The 23,937-nt window shown below is 35.8% G+C and overlaps 1 protein-coding gene across 11 annotated transcripts in view; it reads left to right on the top strand.

Moving 5' to 3' along the window:
* Positions 1 to 23,937, top strand: part of ralgps2 (Ral GEF with PH domain and SH3 binding motif 2) — a 225,702-nt gene that overhangs the window by 114,213 nt on the left and 87,552 nt on the right. For all 11 annotated transcript variants that reach the window (XR_015517496.1, XR_015517498.1, XR_015517497.1 and 8 more), the window contains 3 exon segments: positions 9,558 to 9,647; positions 9,731 to 9,823; positions 23,725 to 23,851. Coding sequence is in view for 2 of the 11 variants with exons in the window: in NM_200474.3 (NP_956768.2) it covers positions 9,558 to 9,647; positions 9,731 to 9,823; positions 23,725 to 23,851 (310 nt within the window). In the remaining 9 variants the exon portion in view is untranslated.

The following is a 23,937-nucleotide window of genomic DNA, read 5'->3' as shown; positions in this document are numbered from 1 at the left end:
TTGTTCGAACACACCTATATATATATTACCCATAATCATTGAGAAATGGATACAAATGAAAAGTTCAGATGTACAAATCTCTAAATGCCATCTGACTGTTTCTTTTAAAATGAGCATTTTTATCCGGTTAAGTAATATCAACTTCATGGCATAGAATAAGCCCTTTTTGTTGGCTTTAATGTGAAATAATTAAACAAAAACAATAGGGGCTAAGAAAAATTTCAATTTTCAATGAAAATTTCAGACTGCACTTAAGAGTTTTTGCATCTGAACTCTTCAATTATTCATTTTAAAAATGGGGTGCACTCACATATGCTGAGCACTGCATGTGGCTTAGGCAAATTTAAAAATACCCCAGAAACTGTTTTATTTGCTTATTATAACCACAGTAATTACCCATAGAATGAAAAGCTCAGTTTTGACCGTATTTGGAACAGTTATTTTTATTAATAACAGTGATTAATATTAATAAATCAGATGCCTTGTTAAGAATCATTTCAACTGAAGAAGTGGCGAGGTTTATTTTAGCTAGAAGGAATGACTGAGTTATTTTTATTTGAACAGAACAACCTAGTTTGCTCATCAGTTGTGTTTTGCATTAAATGTAGGCTAAAAAAGGTGACGGGTGTGTCTTTCAAAGCTTTGTATGTAAAAACACAAAGAGGACTTAATATCAACCTCTGGATATACAAATTAATTTAATAGTTTGTTGCCGTCCTTTCACTTATGAAAAATCACAGTAAGAGCTAAGTGATATGACTTGATGCATAAATGTTGCCTCATCATTGTAAATACATGTGGCAAATTTCACAAAATTCACATTAAACTAACAAAAAATACATTTAAACACACCATTTGCATCTTTTTTGGGGGTTGTTGAATACATTTAGAATCTGTATATTATGCATTTTACTTTCTAAAGAGCTGTGGTCATGGTTGGAATTTAAACTGCTCCTTTTTAGTCTCCCTGTCTTTCTCGTTTTAAAATGAGAGTCCCACATACATAGTATTTTTAATACAGGTTTAGATCATTTTATTTCCTCGTTTTTTCTTAATTTTTAATTTATTTTTATTTTTTTATTTATCTCATTAAAATCTCAATAAAATATCTTACTTTAATAGCTTAAATGAATTACTGTTAATGTTGCAATCTCACTAGTAAATTTTGTGGCCAATCCACCTGTGGAGTGCATATTATTGATCCTGTGTTGATCTTATGAGTTTTTACACTCACTGGATTTACATGAGAACAAGGAAATGTGGTGTTTGTGGCTTATGGGATGTCATTTATGTGTACTGAACTCATACTATTCAGCTATGCCTAGATATATTCATATTTTCATTCTATGGCACCTTTAATATTAATCGCCATTGATTGATTAAGTGTCATTAGTTCACTCCAAAAGTGAAAATTAGCCAATGATTTATTCACACATCTTAGGTGTACATTACTTTATACTTTCAGTCACATCCAGTCTGATTTATATATAAAAATGTCCTGGCTCTTTCCATCTTCTCAATAGCGATGTTTCTCCTCAACGGTCCAAAATAAAAGCGCAATAAAACAAATCCCTCCATAATAAAAATGTGCTTCTCATTGCTCCCGGGGGTCGAATAAAGGTCTCCTCTTGCAAAATAGATGTTTATTTATTAATTTATTTGTAGAAATATCCATATGTAAGACTTTATAAACAGTTTTGTGAATTTTCTTCATCATACAAGCATTTAAAAGAGACTCCTTATGAGCAGATGACATATTCACAACTCTAAAATAGAAATTGATCAACAGCTAATTCTCTGACTTTGTCTAAATTCAAGTGAAAAATGCAAAGTCAGAGAAGCATAACAAATTCCAATCAATAGATTTAAAATGATGTATTTTTTTCCAAACTGAAAGGATGCTGGAATAGGTGTGTGGTCAGCGGATTTACAACCACAGGAAACATGTTTTGCTCTGGTGGTTTTGTGCATTTGTTTTAAATTAAAGAAACTTTAAATCTTAAAAAGGTGAAAATAAGGTTTCTAAGGGGTTTATGTGTTGGGATTGAAAGGGATTTGGCATTGAGGTGTAGAATGGTGCCGGTCCAGGTAAGTGTTCGGGTCACGCAGGGTGAAGGCCTCCACTTCCCGAGGGCTGGCATTTGTGTAACGCGCTGGCTGCGCATTAGAGCCGATGTTTGCCAATGAGTATGTTTCTGGCCTAAATCACTTGACTTTATTGCCTTGGATTGGCTAGGTTGGAAAATTACGTCGCCGTCAAGTTTCTTGTTAACTGAATTTGGCCGCTAAGACAACACCCCAAGTGTAAATGTGACTTTATGTCAAAGTTACTTCAGGTCAACGAGACAATTGGGAAACTGAACTCGCACTGATATTTCGGATCTAATGCTAGCAGCTAATGCAGATCTTCGAAAGCTTATCACTGCACTGAGGTATGCGCAGAGATGTTGGATGCACATTTGGGTTGAGATACACTGATCTGATCCAATTGGCCTTTGAAGAAGTATGTGGCCCCCTCTGAGTGTGTAAGAGTTTCTGTGTGCATTGGTTGCTTCATAATTGGCAGAGAGCTGGCGGTGTGTAACCAGAGGGGAATGATCGTGGAATAAAGCTTTTTTTTTTTTTCACTCTTTAGAATCTCTACTTTAATAGAACGCTCCACTTTTTTTTGGAAACAGTTGAGTATATATGTGTATATATATATATATATATATATATGTATGTATATATATGTTAATGTATAGTTATGTATGTAATTCAATTACAAATATATATATATATATATATATATATATATATATATATATATATATATATATGTATATATATATGTATATATATATGTCTAAAAAATGTCTAAATGTCTAAAAAAAAAAAAAAAAACGACAGAAAATTAAATACAGCCATTCAGTAGCACAAAATAGTGCACTTACTGCACTCCAGCGAAATGGTAATGTTTATTATCCACTTAATACATATTAAACCTCTTTAACATTATTAAATGTACATGCTAAATCACTGATATGCGTTGACTTGCACTGAGTCGAAGTTCTAAAGTCAATGACCTATGCTAAGCTAAGCTAAAAGTGTTCCCTCTAGTTCTGGAGATCTGCTGAATGGATAAAGTTGTAAACTATCTTGTTTAATTCTAGGGGACATGTTAAATACACCTATTTTCCAAAATAGTGAAGTGTTCCTTTAAGACTTAAATGTGCGCACACTCACTCAGACAGACTTTCTCCCTTGACAATATGGCCAGCGCTCGGTAATAAATATGAGAATATCAGTGAGGAATTTGTGTTGTGTGGAAACTTTCTCAATATACATCCTCGAAACGGCTAAAACGGCTGTTCGGGAAGCCACACACACTCGCCTGCCAACACAAATGTACTTTCTGAAGGATGATGCTTGGAAAGGCGAGAACAAAACGTTCTAAACAGACATGTAATGCTAGCTAGCTAATGTCACCTCACAGCAAAAAAACAGCGTGTGCTCATTTGTGAGATTATTTTTTACTATGTGTTGCAAGTTTAGAGAGGTGTGTGTTTGATTAACACCAGTAGTTTTGTTATTGTTCAGTTGTAAGCTGACCATCTTTGTCATGTTTTATTTTAGTTGGTTATGCACTGTATATGTAAACGATATCATTCAGTAGCTGGTTAAGATTACTAAATAAAATAATTCTCCATATTTATTCATTCTGGAATCCTATGCACCCCGTTTTATACAAACATTTTAAAACCAGTGAATAAGTCAGTTGTGCACAAATGTGTGTATTCATATACGTAGCATGCACTATAATGGGCTCAATGCAGGACACACTTATAGTATGCACACACACATACACACAGACCCTACAGATTAGACCCAGACAGATGTTAAAAATTAGCCACATATGGGTATCTTTTGCCAAGGGATATTTGCATAAGGTTTGTTGACTTTTTTAGCCAGATTTCTTTTTCTTTCTTTCTTTCTTTCTTTCTTTCTTTCTTTCTTTCTTTCTTTCTTTCTTTCTTTCTTTCTTTCTTAAACTATATTTCATGCATTATGCAATGTTTGAGACTTAAGCCTTGTTCATGGTTTTACATACTTTGTGTATATCAGCATTTAAAATGCCATACTTCTTAATTTTATATTAGGTCAAGCTAAAATTGTATTAGGTACATCTTATTAGTACCTGGTTGGACCCTCTTTTGTCTTCAGAACTGCCTTAATCTTTTGTGACAGATTCAACCAGGTACTGAAAATATTCCCCAGAGATTTTGCTCCATATTGACATGATGGCATCACTGCAGATTTGTCGGCTGCACATCCATGATACAAATCTCCTGTTTCACCACATCTGAAAGGGTGCTTTATTCAATTGAGATCTGATGACTGTGGAGGCCATTTGAGTAAAGTGAACTCATTGTCATGTCATGGAAACCAGTATGAGATGATTTATGCTTTTTTTATACATGGTTAGCAACAATACCCAGGTGAACTGTAGCATTGACACAATGCTTAAATGGTACTAATGGACCCAAAATGTGCCAAGAAAATATCCCATACAGCCTTACACCACAACCACCAGTCTGAACCATTGATACAAGTCAGGATGTTGTTGATGCCAAATTCTGAGCTTACCACCCAAATGTGGCAGCAGAAATCGAGACTCATCAGACCACGCAACATTTTTCCAATCTTCTGTTGTTCAATTTTGGTAAACCTGTCGAATTGTAGCTTCAGTTTTCTGTTCTTAGCTGACAGTAGTGGCACCCGATGTGGTCTTTTGGATGTGTTGTGCATACAGAGATGCTTTTCAGCATACCTTGATTGTAAAGAGTGGTTATTTGAGTTACTGTTGCCGTTTTATCATTTCGAACCTGAATGGCCATTCTCCTCTGACCTTTGGCATCAACAAGGCATTTGCGCTTACAGAACTGCCACTAATTGGATATTTTCTCTTTTTCAGACCATTCTCTGTAAACCCTAGAGATGGTTGTGCGTGAAAATCCCAGTAGATCAGCAGTTTCTGAAATACTCAGAACAGCCCGTCTGGCACCATGCCATGTACAAAGTTACTTAAATCACCTTTCTTTCTCATTCTGATGGTCATTTTGAACTGCAGCAGATCCTCTTGACCATGTCGATATGCCTGAATTGCAACCATGTGATTGGCTAATTAGAAATTTGTGTTAATAAGCAGTTGGACAGGTGTACACAATAAAGTGACCGGCGAATTTGTATGATGACTTGAAAGCAGAAGAATTGGACCTAATTTGAGTTTTTTTGTTATTTTAAATCAATTATTGTTGTCATTTTCAAAGCTATGAATCATCTTGCATATTTTAATAGGTTTATGAAAACAATTTGGTTTTGCCTGGATTTTTTCTTGTTCATTATTTTTCCTCCTTTTTTATTACTACTCGGTAATAATGTTTTGTGAAAATCTGAATTTGTCTGTCTGTCTGTCTGTCTGTCTGTCTGTCTGTCTGACTTTTTAACCTGTAAAAATATTTTAAGGAAAAATAATTTATAATTGGGAGAAATTTATTTTATAGTTTATTGGGGCTTTTTTCTTTCCTTCTTTCGTTGTCATGCTTTCCTGGACTTAAATGAAATAAGAGGAGCACAGAGCTTAAATATTGTCCAAGAGTCTCAAAATCAGGCTCAAAAAAGGGTTTCCTCTTGCGTAACACAGGTGCAGGTGTGTGTGAAGCAGCTGCTGGTGTGAATGTGTACTCTTGCATGAAACAGAGTTTTTGCACTCACGTGTTTGAGTGTAAATGTCCGGAGTACCCTGCTGCTTTTCTTCTTCATTAGTCTGTAGAATTAAACCCTTTCCACTGGTTTGAGGCATTCCGGCTTTACCCAGAGACGCTGTGATCCGATCTAGCATTAAGAAACAAGGGAACACGCAGCAGGGGAGATGCTGAAACAATGACCTCACTGCGTGTGCGTCCCAGCATAAAGACATGTGGGAAAGAAGAGCCTGGAAAATCAACAGGACAAATGGAAACGGACGAGGGGGGCTGAGGTTGGCAGGGGTTGGAAGGATATGGAGCAAGGAAAAGATGAAGAGTGATGGATGGCCCAACAATCCATGCTTGCAGTTACATAACGTCTGCTGCTTAAAATGCAATATTTCATCTTGTGTGATGTTTTTTTTTTTACTTTGGTCATTCACTTTTTTTAACTTTGCTTTTTTTCCCCGTCTCTTCTTATTCTCTTTACTTTATGCATCTTTTCAGTTCAGTTTCTTACCTTTATTGTCTTGTCGGTTAAATTCTCATTTTGTCAAATTTCAAGTTTCTTCCTTTACTTTTTTGTTTGTCCTCAACCACCATAGTGCAGGTCCACTCGAATGACGCATTGTCAGGCATTTAGTTTTAGATAACACACCAGCATATTGGTGAAGATTAGATAGAGAGAGATGAAGCTAATGCATTTGTTTCAGTGTTTTGCATATTTGATCTAAGGCCAGTGCACACAGGAAGCACCAAGAAGTGTATTTGCTGGTCAGGAAACACCTTTAGGGCGTACTAGCACCATGCTATCTGAATTGTGCCCAGGTGCGTTTCCCAGTTTGTTTAACAAGTGTGAGAGCTCCAAATCAGGCTCAGGCGTGGTTCAGTTGGCCAGCTCTGGACTGGTTGGAAGAGGTGTGCCAAAGCATGGTTCATTTGGGCTTTGGTGCGATACGCTTGTAGTGTGAGTGCAAGTCGTGCCTGAGCGTGAAACTGAAGACACAACGTCACTTTTAAGCTATTGTTTTATATGGATTTAATAATCATTTTTACTGTTCAATGAACGCTAACTGTCATAGTTTATTAAAGATGCAAACCAATCGCTCCATGTCAGCTGCACCTTCAGCAAACCTTCTAATACGTGCAGCACAAGGACTTTCATTATAATTTATGAGCGTCAAAAGTTGTGGATCTGTTCTGCAAATTATTTTACACTGCATCCTAAATGACTAAAATGATATAATCAATGAAGGTTCCGCCGTGCTGAGCGCGAGTGTTTCTCTTACTGTTAAACTGAACAGTCGCATCATCAATCATTTAAGCAAGCTTGGGTTCGGAAGGCAAATGGCAGTATGAGTGCAGGCCATCTGGTGAGAGGAGAGTGGGGACTATCGTGCTTCGGCACGGTTCAAGGTGACTGTACCTAGTGTGAGCACTCCCTTAGTGACGATGCTTACTGACAGCTGAAGAAAAGACAAAATTTTCGCATTGTCCTGAAAACTACTGATTCTTTAGAAGAAGTTGTCCAATTGAGCTCCGTTCCAGAGTTCACTTCCAGAAAAGTGGCAAACATTCACAATTAAAGTGTAAGCCACTTTACACTTACATCACTGGGATCAAAGCTTACATTAGGGCACTTTCATTTTTAACACCAAGTTACAAAAACCCCTTGTGTGGACTGTGGCGTTGACTTGTATAATGCAGCCAGGGCCCCACTCTGGGGCCAGATCTAGGGTTGGTGCTCATTTGCGATCACCTGGTGGCTGGGTTTCATCCCAAAGAAGATGGACTATTTCAGCCTAAAGGAGAGCTGTAAGGGTCGGTGCATTGTGAAACTGGAGATGATTGAATGATGTCATCTCACTGGGAGGGAAGGAGTCTGAGCCTGAGACAAGAGATAGTTGGGCTTACCTCTATGCACAGCTTGGGCTCTGGAACTCAACTTCTTGAGAATAGCTGTACTTTTTGCTACTCTGGAGTTGCCCATGGGCAGAGTATGCGAGCTGGTGAGGACTTGCTTATAGCTCTCCAACTTAGTTAAGCTCCATGTGTTGGAGTTTTTTTTTCTGTGAACGAGAGGGTCACCTTCCAGCTCCTTTGGGTCAGGGATGAGTCTCTTCCTGTAGTTTTTGTTTTAGGGCTAAACACCAGTGCAGAGTTTCCAGCCTTCTTGGAGTCCTTGGGAGGGGTGCTGGAAGGTGCTCTGACTGGGGACTCCTTTGTTTGACTGGGGGACTTCAATGCTCACATGGGTAATGAGAGAGATGACTTCAGTGGCATGATTGTGAAGAACAGCCCCCCTAGTTTGAATCTGAGTGGTGTTCTGTTCTGTTTTTGCACTTCTGTGCTAATTTCTGTTTCTAACAAACACCATTTTTGAGCATAAGGATGTCCATCAGTGCATGTGGCATCAAAACACCCTAGGTCGAAGCTCAGTGGTTGACTTTGTTGTTGTATCATCTGATCTCAGACTCTATGTGTTTGACATTCGGGTAAAGAGAGGGGCAGAGCTGTTCACTGATCACCCCCTGGTGGTGAATTGGATCCCCTGTCAGAGGGGAAGGCCAAACAGACTTGGAATGCCCAAACATATTGTATCGGTCCTCTGGAAATGGCTGGATGAACCACGTCAGCGATATTTTCAGGTCTCACCTCTGGAAGAACTTTGACCAGATTCCTTGGGACACTGGAGACATTGAGACTGAGTAGCCATGTTCTTTGATTCCATTGTTGATGTGGCCAAGATGAGCTGTGAATGCAAGGCCTGTAGTGCCTGCGTCAATCCACGAACCTGATGGTGGACACTGGAAGGAAGGGATCCCGTCAAGCTGAAGAAACTTCACAGTGTAAGTTGGCAGCTATTAAGCTCAACTGGAAATGTTGTCTGATGGTGGATTGAATACTTTGAAGATCTCCCCAATCCCACTGACATGTTGTCCATTGAGGAAGCAGAGAATGGGGATGAAGGTGTTGACGCATCCATCACCCAAGCTCCGCAGTGGCAAAGCAGCGGCGATGAATGAGATACACCCTATGTACCTTGAGTCTCTGGATATTTGGGGCTGTCTTGGCTGACATGCCACTACAATATCACATGGCCGTCAGGGACAGTACCTCTGGACTGGGCAGCTGGGGTGGTGGTTCCCATTCAGGTGGACTAGAAAGTGTGTTCCTGTAGGGTGATCACACTCCTCAGCCTCCCTGCAAAAGTCTGTGGCAGAAGTGTTATTACAGAGCAGTTCAGAAGTATAAATGCTAACAACGGTGTCAGCTACGCAGGCAGTATATATTAGGCATAGTATCAATTATAGATTAGGCTTAAAAGTAATTCTTAATTTCAAGATATTTGATTAATTGCTTTTAATACTTCAATTTTAACAGCAGATTCACTTCAATGGCACTTTAGAAGCTTAATAAATAGCCAAACCCTGGTCTCTTATCTCCCAGTCTCATTAATCTCATTGTATTGCTTTCTTCTTATCTTACCTAGTCTCTTGTCATCTCTCCTTTTCTTGTTTAATCTCTTCCAGTTCTTGTCTATTGACTTTGCAGATCTCATTTTTGCTTTCCTCATTGTCTTTCTTTTACCTGTTTATTACAATATTTCAGTAAGAAATCTACTGTATATATAATGATGGCACTACAGATAATTAGCTCATGATGCTTTTGTCTTTTTTTTATAAACAACCACACCTGTGAAGAGTCTCTGCACACTACAAGTAGATTTGTCTGGCAAAGCTTGGATTTGATGGAGTAGTTCGCAGAAGAAAAAACTTGAACCATAACTACAGCAGTAATGATGAGTCTTGTGTTTTTGTGTGATTTTAGGTGAGTTTCTGGGTGGTGAGGGAGATTCTTCATGCTCAGACTCTAAAGATCAGAGCAGAAGTGTTGAGCCTCTATATCAGAACAGCAAAGGTAAAAAAACAAAAGTCAGAATGCATACTGTGAGTTTTATGTTTTTTTTAGCTTCTAACATTCTTCTTCCTTTCTTCTTGCAGAAACTGTGTGACATGAACAGTCTCCACGCAGTGATGGCAGTGGTATCTGCTCTACAGAGCGCCCCAATCTTCAGACTCACAAAGACATGGGCTGTGAGTTCTTTAATACATTTAAATTAACATATTTATTGTATTTTACATAATATAAGATGACCCTCATTATGACATAACCCCCCCTTTTTCAACAATTTTTCAAAGAAAATATTTAAATTTAAATTCTTCATAGCGTTATATAAATTGCTGTACATTTTGATGATGCCAATTAGTAACAATTAACGCTGTTACCATTACAGATTTTGTTTCTTTTCCTTTACTTTTTTCTAGTGTAGAACAACATTCTGTAATTTCTTGTATATAAATTCCTACCTAGACTGTTTTGTAACCACACAAAATATCCTAAATACACATCATAAATCATTCTTAAGCTCATTAGCTTCATAACAGAGAGTAAAGAGATGTACAGTCAATCTTAAAAAACTACTGCGTCACATTTGGCATTTAGGTGCTAATTACACAGCGTGATCTCAATAAACGAACAAATGTCAAAGTGATTTAAATACAACAATTACAAATGTTCACCATGCTTGTACAGTGACATTGCTGCCACACACAAATTATTTTGTCCCCTCAATAATGTTGACTAAATTAAATGTGTTCCATTAATGAGATGTTATTTTGGTAACACAACAGCTCATCATAATGATGATGAGATGTTAATTAAATAAAATGACACCTTTTCTCTTAATATTGTGTAATAAAATGCTCTTACCATTCCAGTATTCCAATAAAACAGTTACGTCATGTAAAAAAAAAAAACCTTGTTTTAAAGAGAAAAGTATGCCATTTTACCAAGAAAATCATGTCGTTTTAACTAGATAATTGTACATTTTACGAGGAACATACTGTGTGTCATTTAAACAAGATAATTAAGATGTTTTTTAATTAACGTTTCGTTAATATGAGAAGAGATGTCGTTTTAGTTAAATAGAATTTCGTCAATACGAGAAAAGATGTTTTTTTTAATTAAATATCATTCGGTTAAAGTGAGAAAACGTTGTTTTAATGAAATAAGATTTCATAAATACGAGAAAATATGTTGTTTAATGAAATAACATCTCGTTAATGTGAGAAAACATGTAATTTTAATGAAAAAAATAGTTTGTTAATACAAGGAAAGATGATGCTTTAATGAAATAACATTTCGTTAATACAAGAACAAATGTCATTTTAATGAAAAAATATTTTGTTAATATGAGAAAACATGTTGTTTAAATGAAATTACATTTCATTATTTGAGAAAAGATGTCATTTTAATGTAATACCATTATTTTAATACGAGAGCAGATGCCTTTTTAATGAGATAACATTTTGTTCTAGAAAAGATGACGTTTTAATGAAATAACTTTTTGTTAATACGAAACAGATGTTGTTTAATGAAATAACATCTCATTAATATGAGAAAACATGTCATTTTAATGAAATAACATTTTGTTAATATGAGAACAGATGTCGTTTTAATTAAATAACGTTTTGTTAAAACTAGAAAAGATGCCATTTTAATAAAATAACATTTCGTTAATACGAGAACAGATGTCGTTTTAATGAAACAGCATTTCGTTAATGTGAGAAAACATGTCATTTAATTGAAATAACATTTCATTAATACAAAAAAAACATTGTTTTAATGAAATAGCATTTTGTTAATAAAAGAAAACTTGTCGTTTTAATTAAGTAACATTTTGTTCATGCGGGAACAGATGCCATTTTAATGAAATAACATTTTGTTGTGAGAAAAGATGCCGTTTTAATGAAATAACATCTCACTATTTTGAGAAAAAAATGACGTATTTAACTAAATAACATTCGGTATTATCATTTTATTATTGCATCTAACAATCATAGATCAATCGTTTCATGCAGTATAGGCCAGGGTAACTCGTTTACATGTATTTGACGCCACCTATTTTTATGGATGTATAGTATTATTGATGCAACAGCCTTAAATAAGACAACATATTGTTTCCATTAAAAAAATGGTGCCTTGTATTTGGGACAATATGGTACTTTATAAATTAGTTTTACTTCTAAAATGATATCCTTTTATATTTATTTATTTATTTAGTTATTTTTTTCCCTCAGACGCTGTCAGTTTTTGAGTTAGTTTGGTTCTTGATTCATTCGCTATCATTTTCTCCATTCTAGATTCCAGATGTCCAGATTTTTTTATACTTAGTCTTCATGTCTGTTTATAGGTTGTGAAGTTATCCAGACCTCCGACACTCTCTCAGTTAGTTATTGATGAGCGTTGGAAAAAAAAAGATGAATCACAGCATAACCTCGAACTGTTTCTTCAATACTCTGATTGATGAACAACAAGGAACTCTGTTTAGTTTCCCCCCTATTTCTGTCTTTACTGGAATTCAGATATTTCTATTCCAAACATAATGTCTTCCATTAAAACACACTTAACAGTGGAGGTGATTTGAATCCTGATAATCATCATAAAATATTGGTGATTGATGGAGTACTTGTTTTACAAATGGAACCCTGCCGCTAATGATATTCTTATGAACTAAATGCTTTGTTTTCTTTGATGGACAGTATACTATGCTAATGCTAAAGCTAATGCTCTGTTTCTGTTTATAAACTGAAGCAGACACTTGTTTTGTGGGGTTTTTATTTTTTCACAGCATACTTTCACACAAATAAGTCTGTAGACTAGCGTCTGTGTTGCACTAAGCATTGCTAACACCCGTTAGCATTTCATGTTTCCTTTATAAAGTTCCTTAAGACTTTTCAGTGCAAATAACCACACTTGTGCATAATATGTATGCTTTTTATTGAAGTATTTATTTAAGTGTTCTAAAGTATATGTTGCTGACTTAAGCAATTTTAACTAGTGTCCTGTGTAGCTATACTAATGTCATACACCCTCGATTTCAAATTTGCTTTCATAGAAAACATTTGAAACTTTGAAGATGTTTTAACATGTTGTGTGTTTTATCAGACTGCATAAAGCATTATAAACCAACCCTAAAATATGTTTTGTATGATACAACAGCAGATATAGGAAAATTGCTTATCATAAATGTCAGCAAATGTTTATTTAATAATAGAGTGCTGTCTTTGAGGTAAGCATAATAATTTTTTTTTTCTCTGCTGTAAAATAATAGTCAAAAATTTTGTTGTATTAAGATTTCAACAAAAAATCTGAAACACTACAGCAAACTTTGAACGCACTAAAATAGTAGTTGTAGTGACATTTCTGTAATCCTGCTTAATTTGAATTGGTAAGCTGTGTCCGAAACCGCTTACTACACAGTAGGTACTGCATTTGAATTTAAACGTACTACTCGGCCGTTGGAAAAGTACGTTCTATACAGTATGAACATGAAAAGTATGAATGGAAATCGAACGTACTACATCCGCCATTTTGTCATGGTCACGTGAACTACCTGCATCAATTGCGTCGCTTTACTCCCATACATGAATTCGCTCGCGGGGCATCATGGAATAGCACAGCATGCATGGGATGCACACTCTAGAATCTCGCCGGAAGTAGTAAGTCATCCGGGTACTTCTCGCATACTGATTTTCGAATTCTATGAATTCGGACATACTACTCGGCTCGCATACTGATTTTAGCATGCTATATATGTAGTATGGAAGTATGCAGTTACGGACCCAGCCGTAGGCTTCTAAACAGCAGTGAGTTATGCCGAGTATAGAAGTTTACATGTTGTTTATGTACTCTACAGTTAAGGATGTACCAATTCACTCATGATACAATGTGGTTCACAATACTAATCTCACAATACACAATTTTTTTAACAAAATTATTTGCAACAAAGTTAAGGTGTACAAAAATCCTTTGATTTTTCTCATGCTGCACAATACATTTTTTTTACAATACAAAATTTCTGCAATTATTAAATTTCTATTTTAAAGCAAAATCCAAATAAAAAAGTGAATAATTCAAACTAAGAAAGACTCCTTAATGTAAACAAACTAAAGCACATTCAAATGTCTCCGGCTATACGTGCAAGCAGATGAAGGTGCATACAAATTCAAATTTTGTTTGCCATCAAACATTGCTGTGTGAATTTTTCCCATCGTAAAATGTGGCTACAATTGGTACTTAAAAAGCAATATGCCACATAATTTAATTACATAAACATATTGTAATTATGACATATTTTAATATTAATTTATTTATTCCAGACGCGGATGAAGCATCATGCGCAAGTGAATTACATTTTAAGTCAATGCAAAGATGCGAATAGACATGCCACACGCTATTCGCATGAATTTGCGTTATTCGAAGTGGCGCAAATCGAGCATTTTGCTCACGAGATGCATTTAAATGTCTTGCTATGCATGCAAGCAGATGAAGGTGCATACAAATGCTCAAATTCATATTTTGTTTGTTGCCAAACATTGCTATGTGCTTTTTTCCTGTCGTAAAATGTGGCTACAAGTACACCCCGCTTACATGGGCCGTCAGCTTCATTGCTTCCCATTCACTTTGAATGAGTGATGGTACATTGCGGTACTGAATTGTGGATCCATTGGCGCAGCTTCAGTGGTGTTGCTCTCTGCAGAAGTTGGGAAATTCTCAAATTTTCAAGTGCCAACGGAATGACCAGTCAGATCGTTTTATGTAAATATCCCAGTCAGGTAGTAGCCGATTGTGGACTAAATTCATTGGCTGACGCTGCTATGACGATCGCGTTAGCCCTAACTTCAGACATGCCCTTATAGTCAAGAACTGTGTGAATGCACAGTTAGCAATGGGTAGGCCCACACGAATCTGCGCGTGCAGAATTCCGACTATTTTCCGCAGATTTTTAGCCCATTATTAATTCTGTTTTTTTACTTGAGTAAATGTGTGTAAATTTATATTCATTCAGTTTTTAAATAAATATTTAACAGTAATAATATTGACTAATGGAAAAATGTTCATTTAATTCATGTACATTGCAGTTTGTACAGTAATATGTTCTTGTAGTCTTTTAGTAATATAGTAACATAGTCTTTTAGTAGATCTATTATATGAGAGACTTGCTTTGATTACCAAATAAAGTGTATCTAATTGGATTTGCATTTTAAACATTAAATAAAAGTTAAAAAGCTATTTTTTTTTATTTCACATATTGAGGTTTTAGTTATGATACTCCCAAAACAATTCTGCAGAAATCCGCAGATTTTTACCAAAATTCTCCGCAGAAATAGCAAAAAATGTCTGCAGATTCGGTCTGGCCCTAGTAATGGGACTTAAAAAGCAATACGCCGCATTTTTAAATTTAATAATTTTTTTGTGTTTTCCAAGTATGACTTTAGCTGGGTTCATGCTTAAAGGGCCATGAAACCCCCCTGTTTCAGCAGGGTTTTTTCACACCTCTACTTTGAAAAAAAGTCAGGAAAATGGGTTTGTCTAGCTGTTTAGGAGGAGTGTCAGAGGAGGGAAAGAGGCATGGTCCTTAAAAATTTGCATAAAAATGGGAGTGTCGGTTTGGGCATGCGCTGATTTTCACACAGGCAAAACAAACACAGACTCAGAGGAGAAAGACAGTGACTGTGTTTACATGGATATCAGAACTCGAATTATTTGCCAAATTATTAAATGGTGGCTATTTCATTCAGGAATTTCATCTATGCCCCTTGTGACAAACGACATATTTGATCCGAGGAATTGCTGGAAGCCTGTGTCTTTCATGCAGTGTTTGATACCGCATGGCGATTGAGAAAAAAAAAAAAAACGATACGAACGAACTTTGCCTCTGAATAAACAAATAAACAAAGACCACTGATCGCTCACTTACCAAATCTGTAAGACAATCAACACCAACTGGATCCGCGTCTTTATTAAAAAGAGACGAGCGGCAAATCCGGATTTCACCATTTCCAGATGAGAAAAGCTCTTGTGTAAACAATGTTCCTAAGACACGTATTTTTGTCGCGCATCGCATGTACTGTAATCCACACGTAAGTCCAGCTGCGCTCTCATAGAGGGAAAATGAAAACAAAACCTTCACTGCAGCAAATTATAAAAGCAACACTAACGACTTGTATCTCCAAACAATTCATGTTTTCCTGCTTGGCAACACAACGTGGCATCTCTCTGCCGTCTGAACACTGTAACTGGTAAAAACAGTCTTTGAAGCCATTATGCTTATTAATGAAGTTGCACCACATACACAATAGAACGCGCTGATTGGTTTGAACCAAATCTTACTTATGAATGAATGCAACACACTCATGTAATTAAGAACTCCCAGGTACAGACGTCCAGTCTACACGCTGGAATACATGCTAAGATCGCATGGCAGTGACGCAGCTTCAAAAATTAGTTTCTAACCTGTAAAGTATGAATTTGCTCGCAATAATGCAAAAACAACCAATTTTCACTTTTTAGTGAAATATATGTGTCCTAATTGTGTTTTGAGCAGTGTGGGATACATATAAGACTGTCAACAGCTCAAAAAAATGTGTTTTGATGTTTCGTGACCCTTTAAAAAGTTTCTATAGTCTTTTTCCTCAAGCATAGCTGTTGTCTTTAATTCTGTAATGCATATGTGGAGTTTATGCGTGAGATTGTGAGATCTAGTGTCCAGTATGAATAAAAGTAAAATAAAACTTTTTTTTAGAAATTTTAATTAAATTACGATAAAGAAATACTGGTCCCACTTTATATTAAGTGTCCTTAACTACTATGCACTTGCATCAAAAATAAATACAATGTACTTACTGTGTTTATAATGTATTTGAGAACACTTATGGTGCTTTTGAGTTGGGATAGAGGTTGGGTTATGAACAGGTTTGGTGGTATGGTTAGGTTTAAGGGTGGGTTAAGGTGTAAGGGATGGTCAACAGTGTATTTGCAAATGTAATTACAAAAGTTAAATAGAGATGTAATTACATACAGGTATTTAATCAAGCATACGTACACAGTAAATACATGTATTTACACAATAAGTACATTGTAACAAACTATTAATTCCTGTATAAATACATATTAGTTAAGGCCACTTAATATAAAGTGGAACCAAAATACTTTTATCTACAGATACAGAACTCTCGGTGAATCTAAACATGTTATCAGTATTGATATATTTATCACAATAAATAACAGAAAATGTTGTGAAATAGTTTTAAGCCCACATCACCCTTCCCAAGCACTGAACCCAAACATTTAGTCATTTAGCAGACGCTTTTGTCCAAACAGAGCACCTTTTCATCTAAATAGTATTACCATAACATCCAACCAGAAACATATGGAGCTCGTTTAAGGAGCAACACAACAATGCCCTTGCAGCCACCAGAAACATCCAAGTCCTGTGGTGGCAACGTTTGCACGTGCAAGCAGTATTTATTAGTATTTTGAGGGGAGCCATAGTTACCATGATGCACTTTTATAAGCATCAGGCCATCCAACAGTTCTTTGCATTTGTCTCTCTTTTGGAAACATTATCTTGTCTTCAGTCACAGCCAACATCCCCCTCCTCAATTCTGTCTCAAGTGTACCATTTTCAGGCTTTTACATAACCGAAGTGTTCCTCTCCCCCGCTTTTTCTGTCAGATCTGTGTTTTCCATGGCTTCTCAGGCTAGCTTTCCTCAGACATGGCCAAACACACACGATCCTTTACAGTGAGCTCCAAAAGTCTCCACATACAGCACTGGAATTTGGAGTCTTTGTCATTTTATAGAAACCGTTTTCATTATAAATGTTATACAGCATGAATAGATATTCAAAAGAATTGCTTCAGCAAATAATTTTGCACTTCATTCAATTTTCAGTTCATATATAGCGGATAAAAAACAAAAGTTTTGAATGTCACCATTTTTCTCAAAAAAAAAGTATATTTCTAAAGTCGCTGTTGACTCCATTTTTTTTTACCAAGTGTCAGTAAGAACCAAAGTAATCTATATAAACAAAGAAAAGAAAACAAATTATTATAAATAGAAATGAAGTTGTGTGTAATAAAATTAAATGGGACATTGAACACATGAAAAAAGGGAGGTGTAAAAATATATGAAAAGCCCAGAAAGCAGTAAATCTCTAAAAAGTTACTAGTATCAATGTAAATTAAAATGAGCTGATTCCGTCCCAACACCAACATTACCAAGATGTTGAAGATAAAACCAAGGTGGATATTTCAGGTAGACAAGGCCCACAAACATGGCCAAGGAAATCTTGATTGGTTTCAGAAAAAGAAAATAAAGTTGCTAGAATGGCTCTGCCAGTCACCTGGCCTCAGTACAATAGAAAATAGCTAAAGCTCAGTTCAGAGAAGAAACTCACAGAACCATCAACATTTTTAGACTATTAAAGTCTAAAATCACACATGAGCAATGCATGTGACTCCTTTCTTCATAAAATCTCATCTTGAAGCTGTCTGTGCTTTTTAAAAAAGTATTTCTTTACTGATTAAACATTTCAGTAGTTCTGTATTTTCTCCTCGTGAATACCGTTTTTATTACACATTAATTCTTGAAATCAAAACTTCAGTAATTTATAAAGCAAAAAAAAAAAAAAAAAAAGATGTCATTACAAACAACATGTAAATAAAATTAAAAAAAATGTTGGAAGCTTACTTCTGTCACTTAATAAATGTGTAATTTCAGATTTTCATCTCATATTTCAGCTTCTATAAATTGAGAGTTTGTCTCTTATTTTGCGTTCACACCAGTCGCAGATAAATGACAAGAGTGATTTACATGTTGAGTCAATTCAAAGACATGAATAGACATCCTGCGGCACTATTTGCACAAGTGACATGATTCACGCAAATTAAGCAGTGCGAATTGAGCGTTATGCACAAAACGCTTGAATTGGAAAATCATAACTTTAATGGACATTTGTGCCATGTTAATCAATCAGGAGCTTGCTTTTGTAGGGGCATGATTATGATGTAGCGCCTGTTATTGGTGTCCCGAGGGGAAATCCTCCTGCCAACACGTGACAACCTCTCATCAAACTGGGCTTGGCTCAGTCTGAAGCACCGCTGAAAGCCTCTGTCCTCCAAGTGTAGTTTCTAGAGGAGTTGATGAACTCTCAGTGCTGGGTGCACCTCTGAAAGGATCTTGTGGACTCAGAGTCCATTTACACTAGTACGTTTTAGTTTTAAAACGGCGTTTTAGAATGAAAACGATCTGCGTCCACACTGGTGTTTAACCCAGGATTTCTGAACAGCTCTCCGTCCACATTACACTGCTGGAAATGCACATCACGTGACCACACACACACTCTGGCATGCGCTGCAGCATATCTAGCCAGATAAAAGCTGTGCTTTTGGGACTGCTGAATCCAAGCTCACTATATTTGTTAAACGTGATATTTATTCATCTTGTTGTCTATATCCAACGACACATTCCTCGACTTTAGTCTTTTGAATCTATTTCTTGTTTTCAGGTAACTTGTTTTGGCTGAGCGCAGAGATAAGTTAATAATAATATAAACACAAACATTCTGTATATTGACTGATTGCTTGCCTTTACTTTCTCTAATGTATAACATTATTGTACGTTATACTTTTATAATGGCCATTATTGATTATTAAAATTGATATTCAGCTAAACGAGAGGGTATGTTTCATATTTTTACTGAAAATGAAAGAAGGCAGTAATGTTATAGGCACCATTTTGTTATAAATACGAATACAGTGATGATAACGCTCATATATGCAGCACAACGCCTTAGTATTTCTGTTGTCTGTTAAGTTGCTAATATCCAAATAAAAAATAGCAGTTTCTTATATCATGTTTTCTTTTTATTGTTAAGAAAGTGAAACAACGTATGTATCCAGGATGATGTTAGTAAGGTTATAAAGTGCACTGTTCCCTTTCGAAGATTTACCAACATGTCTTCGGTAGTCTGTTTTTCAAATCAAACTTGCGAAGTCTGAACTTACAAGCAGAGGATGCAGGACTGAACTGTGTATGTAAGCTACTTAATATTAAGGAAAGAGCCCCAATCAGAGAGGCGAATGTCTGCTGCCCCGCATCTGTTTTCAGATGATCCCCAATCCACACTGAGACAGAGCAGCAGCATTTTAGAATGAAAATGGCCTCTCCAGTGTTTTCAAAACGCTCCATTTTCGGCGCTCGAAAACTATGGCGTAGTGTGGACGGATGGCATAACCATAACAAAACGTATGCGTTTTAAAACGAAGACGCATTAGTGTAAAGGGGGCCTCAGACACTGCGCCAAATAAATCAATGCTGTTTTCAGCCTTCCTAAAGCACATAAAGTACATCTACTCTCTCAATAAAACTCATGTTAACCATTTAGCAATGAAACTAGAGTCACCTGGCAGACAGATGCCCCACCCATGATGTGAATACAATTCTATTGTGAAGTGATTTTGATGCACGATTGAAAAGAATTTGACATGAAAATTAATAGAGTAAACTTAAAATGTTGATGTGTCTTTACGTGCTAATAGCGTGATTTAGGTGCGCAAGTGACATCTAGTGTTAATGCCCCATTAAAGTTTAAAGATTTTTCCCCCAAAAAGTGAGGTTAGTTTTTTTTTTTTTTTTTTTTTTAGAGTTTTAAGTAGCAGGTTAGCATCTCACTTCAGTTTATTTCTCACAGTTCTAGAATATAAACTACAAATTTCAAGAAATGTATTAAAAATTGTGACTTATCTGTATCAGAAAAAAGGTTTTTCATTTATAATTTTAAGTTATATCTCACTTTTTGTCTTTGACTTTGTCTTTGTCTTTAAACTGTGAGATGTAAAGACAATTAATTTAATTTAAAGTGAAATAAAAACTACTTCCACTATTTATTAATATGACAACAAAACTCTGTATGGAAACTTGCATACACTTTATATTAATTAAAGTAATTCTGGGTTGTTTCAGTCCAAATTTGGAACAAATATGTCATACTCAATAACTGGTAAAGATATTTTAATTATTTTAGTATAAATGTTAAACACCGTGATTATATTTGTCAAAATTTTATGTTTGCAAGTCATTGTTTCATTGTGATTTATGACCCTAACCATAATGCCTACATGTTTCTCTTGGTTTGAATATGCAAGATTAAATTACATTTTGAATGCAGTTTTTCAGTCTGGGGTCTGGCAGTGTGTCCACTAAAGCGTGGATTGTTAGTGTGTTTTGTAAGAGGTCACACCAGGTAGCTCTTAATATGGTTAGGTTTGTTTGAATCTCCTCTGCAGTTCTCTGGATTTTATTTCAGTGATATCAGTTTTTCCTTTGTTTGCAGGGCTCTTATTTAATCTTATCTCTCTGTTCTGTCATTGTTTCCACCACTTTTGTTTCTTGCCACTAAACACGAAACATTAGCTTTCAATGGAAAACAAACCAAAAAAATCATGTTAACTGTGAATAGAGATGACGGCAAGCACTAAAAACTGCCTGTCTTGAGATTTGTTATTAGAGACTTGATTTTTCGATTTGGACTCTGACTTGTGTATAAAAAAAGAATTGTAATGTCCATCTGTCTGAATGTTGTGTGCCGCAATCACTGTGTTGACAGATGACAGTAATAAGGCCAGATTTATGCTGTTATTTCTTTTGAAGTAAGTGCCTGTTGTAATTATTCAATAACTGTCTAATTGTTGTTATTTAACCTGCTGAAGCAACCAGAATTGCTGCAATTCCATTAAAAGACACAAGGGGGAGACAATAGCTGAAATACCAACACAATCTCACGGCAATTCGTAACTTTTTGATTTAGTGGCTAACCCGTATGAATTTGTACAATCTAATTTGTACAATTCAGTACGATTTGCTCATCCCCCAATGACGCTTGCGTTTAGGGGTGGGGTTAGGTGCCACGCCTCCTTTTTAAAATTGTACAATTTCATACGACTGAACTCGTACAAATTCTTACGAATTAGCCACTAAACTGGCAAAACGTAAAATACTTTTCTCGTGGGACCAGGCTGGAAATACATAGTCACTGTTTTAAACGCGCACCTTTCAAATACGCAGTGTAAATTGCTTTATTGTGGTAAAATATAAAATGATTCTTGATGAATAGACAATGATACAGTATGATATGATATACGATACATGAAATGATACAATATGATAAAATACAATTAATACAATACTATAATTCACCCCATCACGATGCAGTACAATACGATTTTGATTTAATTTGATGAAACGCAATACAATGCAATGGAAAAAAATGGTTTAATTATCAGGCTAAGCTCAGTTCCTCCAACACTGACTAATAGGAATTCGTTCATTATTACTCCTGACTCTCTCCGGCTGTTGGTAAAGACATGTATGTTTACAATTTAGTTTATGAAAGCTTTACCCTCTAAACATTACATTAAAACATTACAATCTAAAACTAAAGCATTAAAATCACGGAATGTTAGGAAAATAAAGAAAGAAAAAAGACCTGAAAAATGTAATTGGGAAATCTTCTAATGCCTACTTTCTGCTAATTACCGTAGTTTATAAACTCCAAACACCAGCAATGCTAACAACTCCTTGCAAAGAAAAACAAGTAGCAGTGCGACATCGCTGTATGTCAGTACTTGTGAGAGGCGTGCATTGGCTTGAATCCACAGGCCAAGTGCCTTAATGTCCCACTAGTGACGATATACAGCCATATCGCACTGCAGCGAGTGTGATATTGCGTTATACAACAGTTCGACCACAAATCGAATCATGTATATAAAGAAGAAAATCAAATATCAAGAGTTTAAAAAATCCTTTTTTATGAGGAACTACTTCTGCCATTCATTAACATCTGCAAAGGACATCAGAACAGCAGAAATCATTACTACTTTACCATAGTCACTTTAGAGCTAGTGTTCAAATGATTCTATAGCATAATATTAATAATAATAATAATAATACCTTTTTTTTTTTTTTTTTTTAGGTGCATTTCAAAGCACTCATGGACACCTTGAGACAGATTCCAAGCAAATCATAAATATACATGCAGTAAAAATAACAGTCAACATAATTTTAAACCAGCAAATCATCCTAAACAAAAACAAAATGTTTTCATCTGAGATTTAAAATTGAAAATAGTCCACTTAAAGGCAAGGAATTAAATAAATTTGGTGCTGTACAACTAAAGGCCCTGCCACCAAATAACTAAAAAGTCTAAAATTATGACAAAACGGGTGATTTTGCTCACATTTTAAGTTTATCAGGCTGAACGGCATGAAATACCATCAGTCTTCAGAGATTTCCCAGTATTTCTCTGTCGCAATCGGGAAATCACAATAATTAACCCCGAAAAAGCCAAAGCAAAGCAAAGCAAACACTACCAGATCACTATAAAATAAATACAGCACTACGACATACAAAAGAGAGAGATCAACTTAAAATGATGCTAACCTGTTCTGTAATGATTTGTTTGGCTGTAGTTTAAAACTTACACAGAGAAAATACTGTTTTTTTCCCCCTAAAGACAAACTATGCAGTCTCTGTTGTCATCTTGTGGCGGAACATCAACCATCTTTGCTCTGCTCAATATGACAGGCTGATGGCCGCCGGCATACTGAATCGCCAAAATTATGAACATTTAAAATTGGCACTATACTTCTAAATAAACTGCATAGTTGCAATCTAAACAGCTCTCGTATAAAAAACCTTAAAAGTACAATATGTTGTCCAACAGCTGCAATGTTTGTCAAACTAGTAAATTTATTGATCTGCTGTCCCTCTATGTGGGCAGAGTAATACACAAGGGTGAAGAGGCTGTACGAGCTCTGATATTGCAGAAAATCGCACCGCTATCAGCTATTCAGATTGGAGAACCAGACAGAACTGTTGTATTATTAGCTTAATCATGTGATGTTTTACTCTTAAAGCTAATTTTCCACTTAAATTTACATGGAAGATGCTTTTTATTTAAATTTCATTTCATCGATTGAGCTGGTTATCTGAGAACATTGTGTAAAAACACTGTTGTTATAAACATGGAGGATTCACTAATAGTTTCTGGTACTAATATCCTCTCTCTTTCTCGCTCTGTTTCCTACAGCTTTTAAGTCGGAAGGACAAGGCCACGTTTGAGCGGTTGGAGTATCTGATGTCTAAAGAGGACAACTACAAACGTTTGAGGGATTACATCAGCAGCCAGAGCATGACATCCTGCATCCCGTATCTGGGTATTTCTCCTGCTTTCTCTTCCGCACACATTCAGTCACAACCTTATAGGGAGAGGTTATACGTTAGTTGTAATTATTATAAATAT

Source organism: Danio rerio, chromosome 20, assembly GCF_052040795.2.
Source record: "Danio rerio strain M-AB ecotype USA chromosome 20, GRCz13ab, whole genome shotgun sequence".
Classification (NCBI taxonomy): domain Eukaryota; kingdom Metazoa; phylum Chordata; class Actinopteri; order Cypriniformes; family Danionidae; genus Danio; species Danio rerio.
Note: the sequence above shows the minus strand (reverse complement) of the source record. Positions and strands in the feature narration are given on the sequence as shown.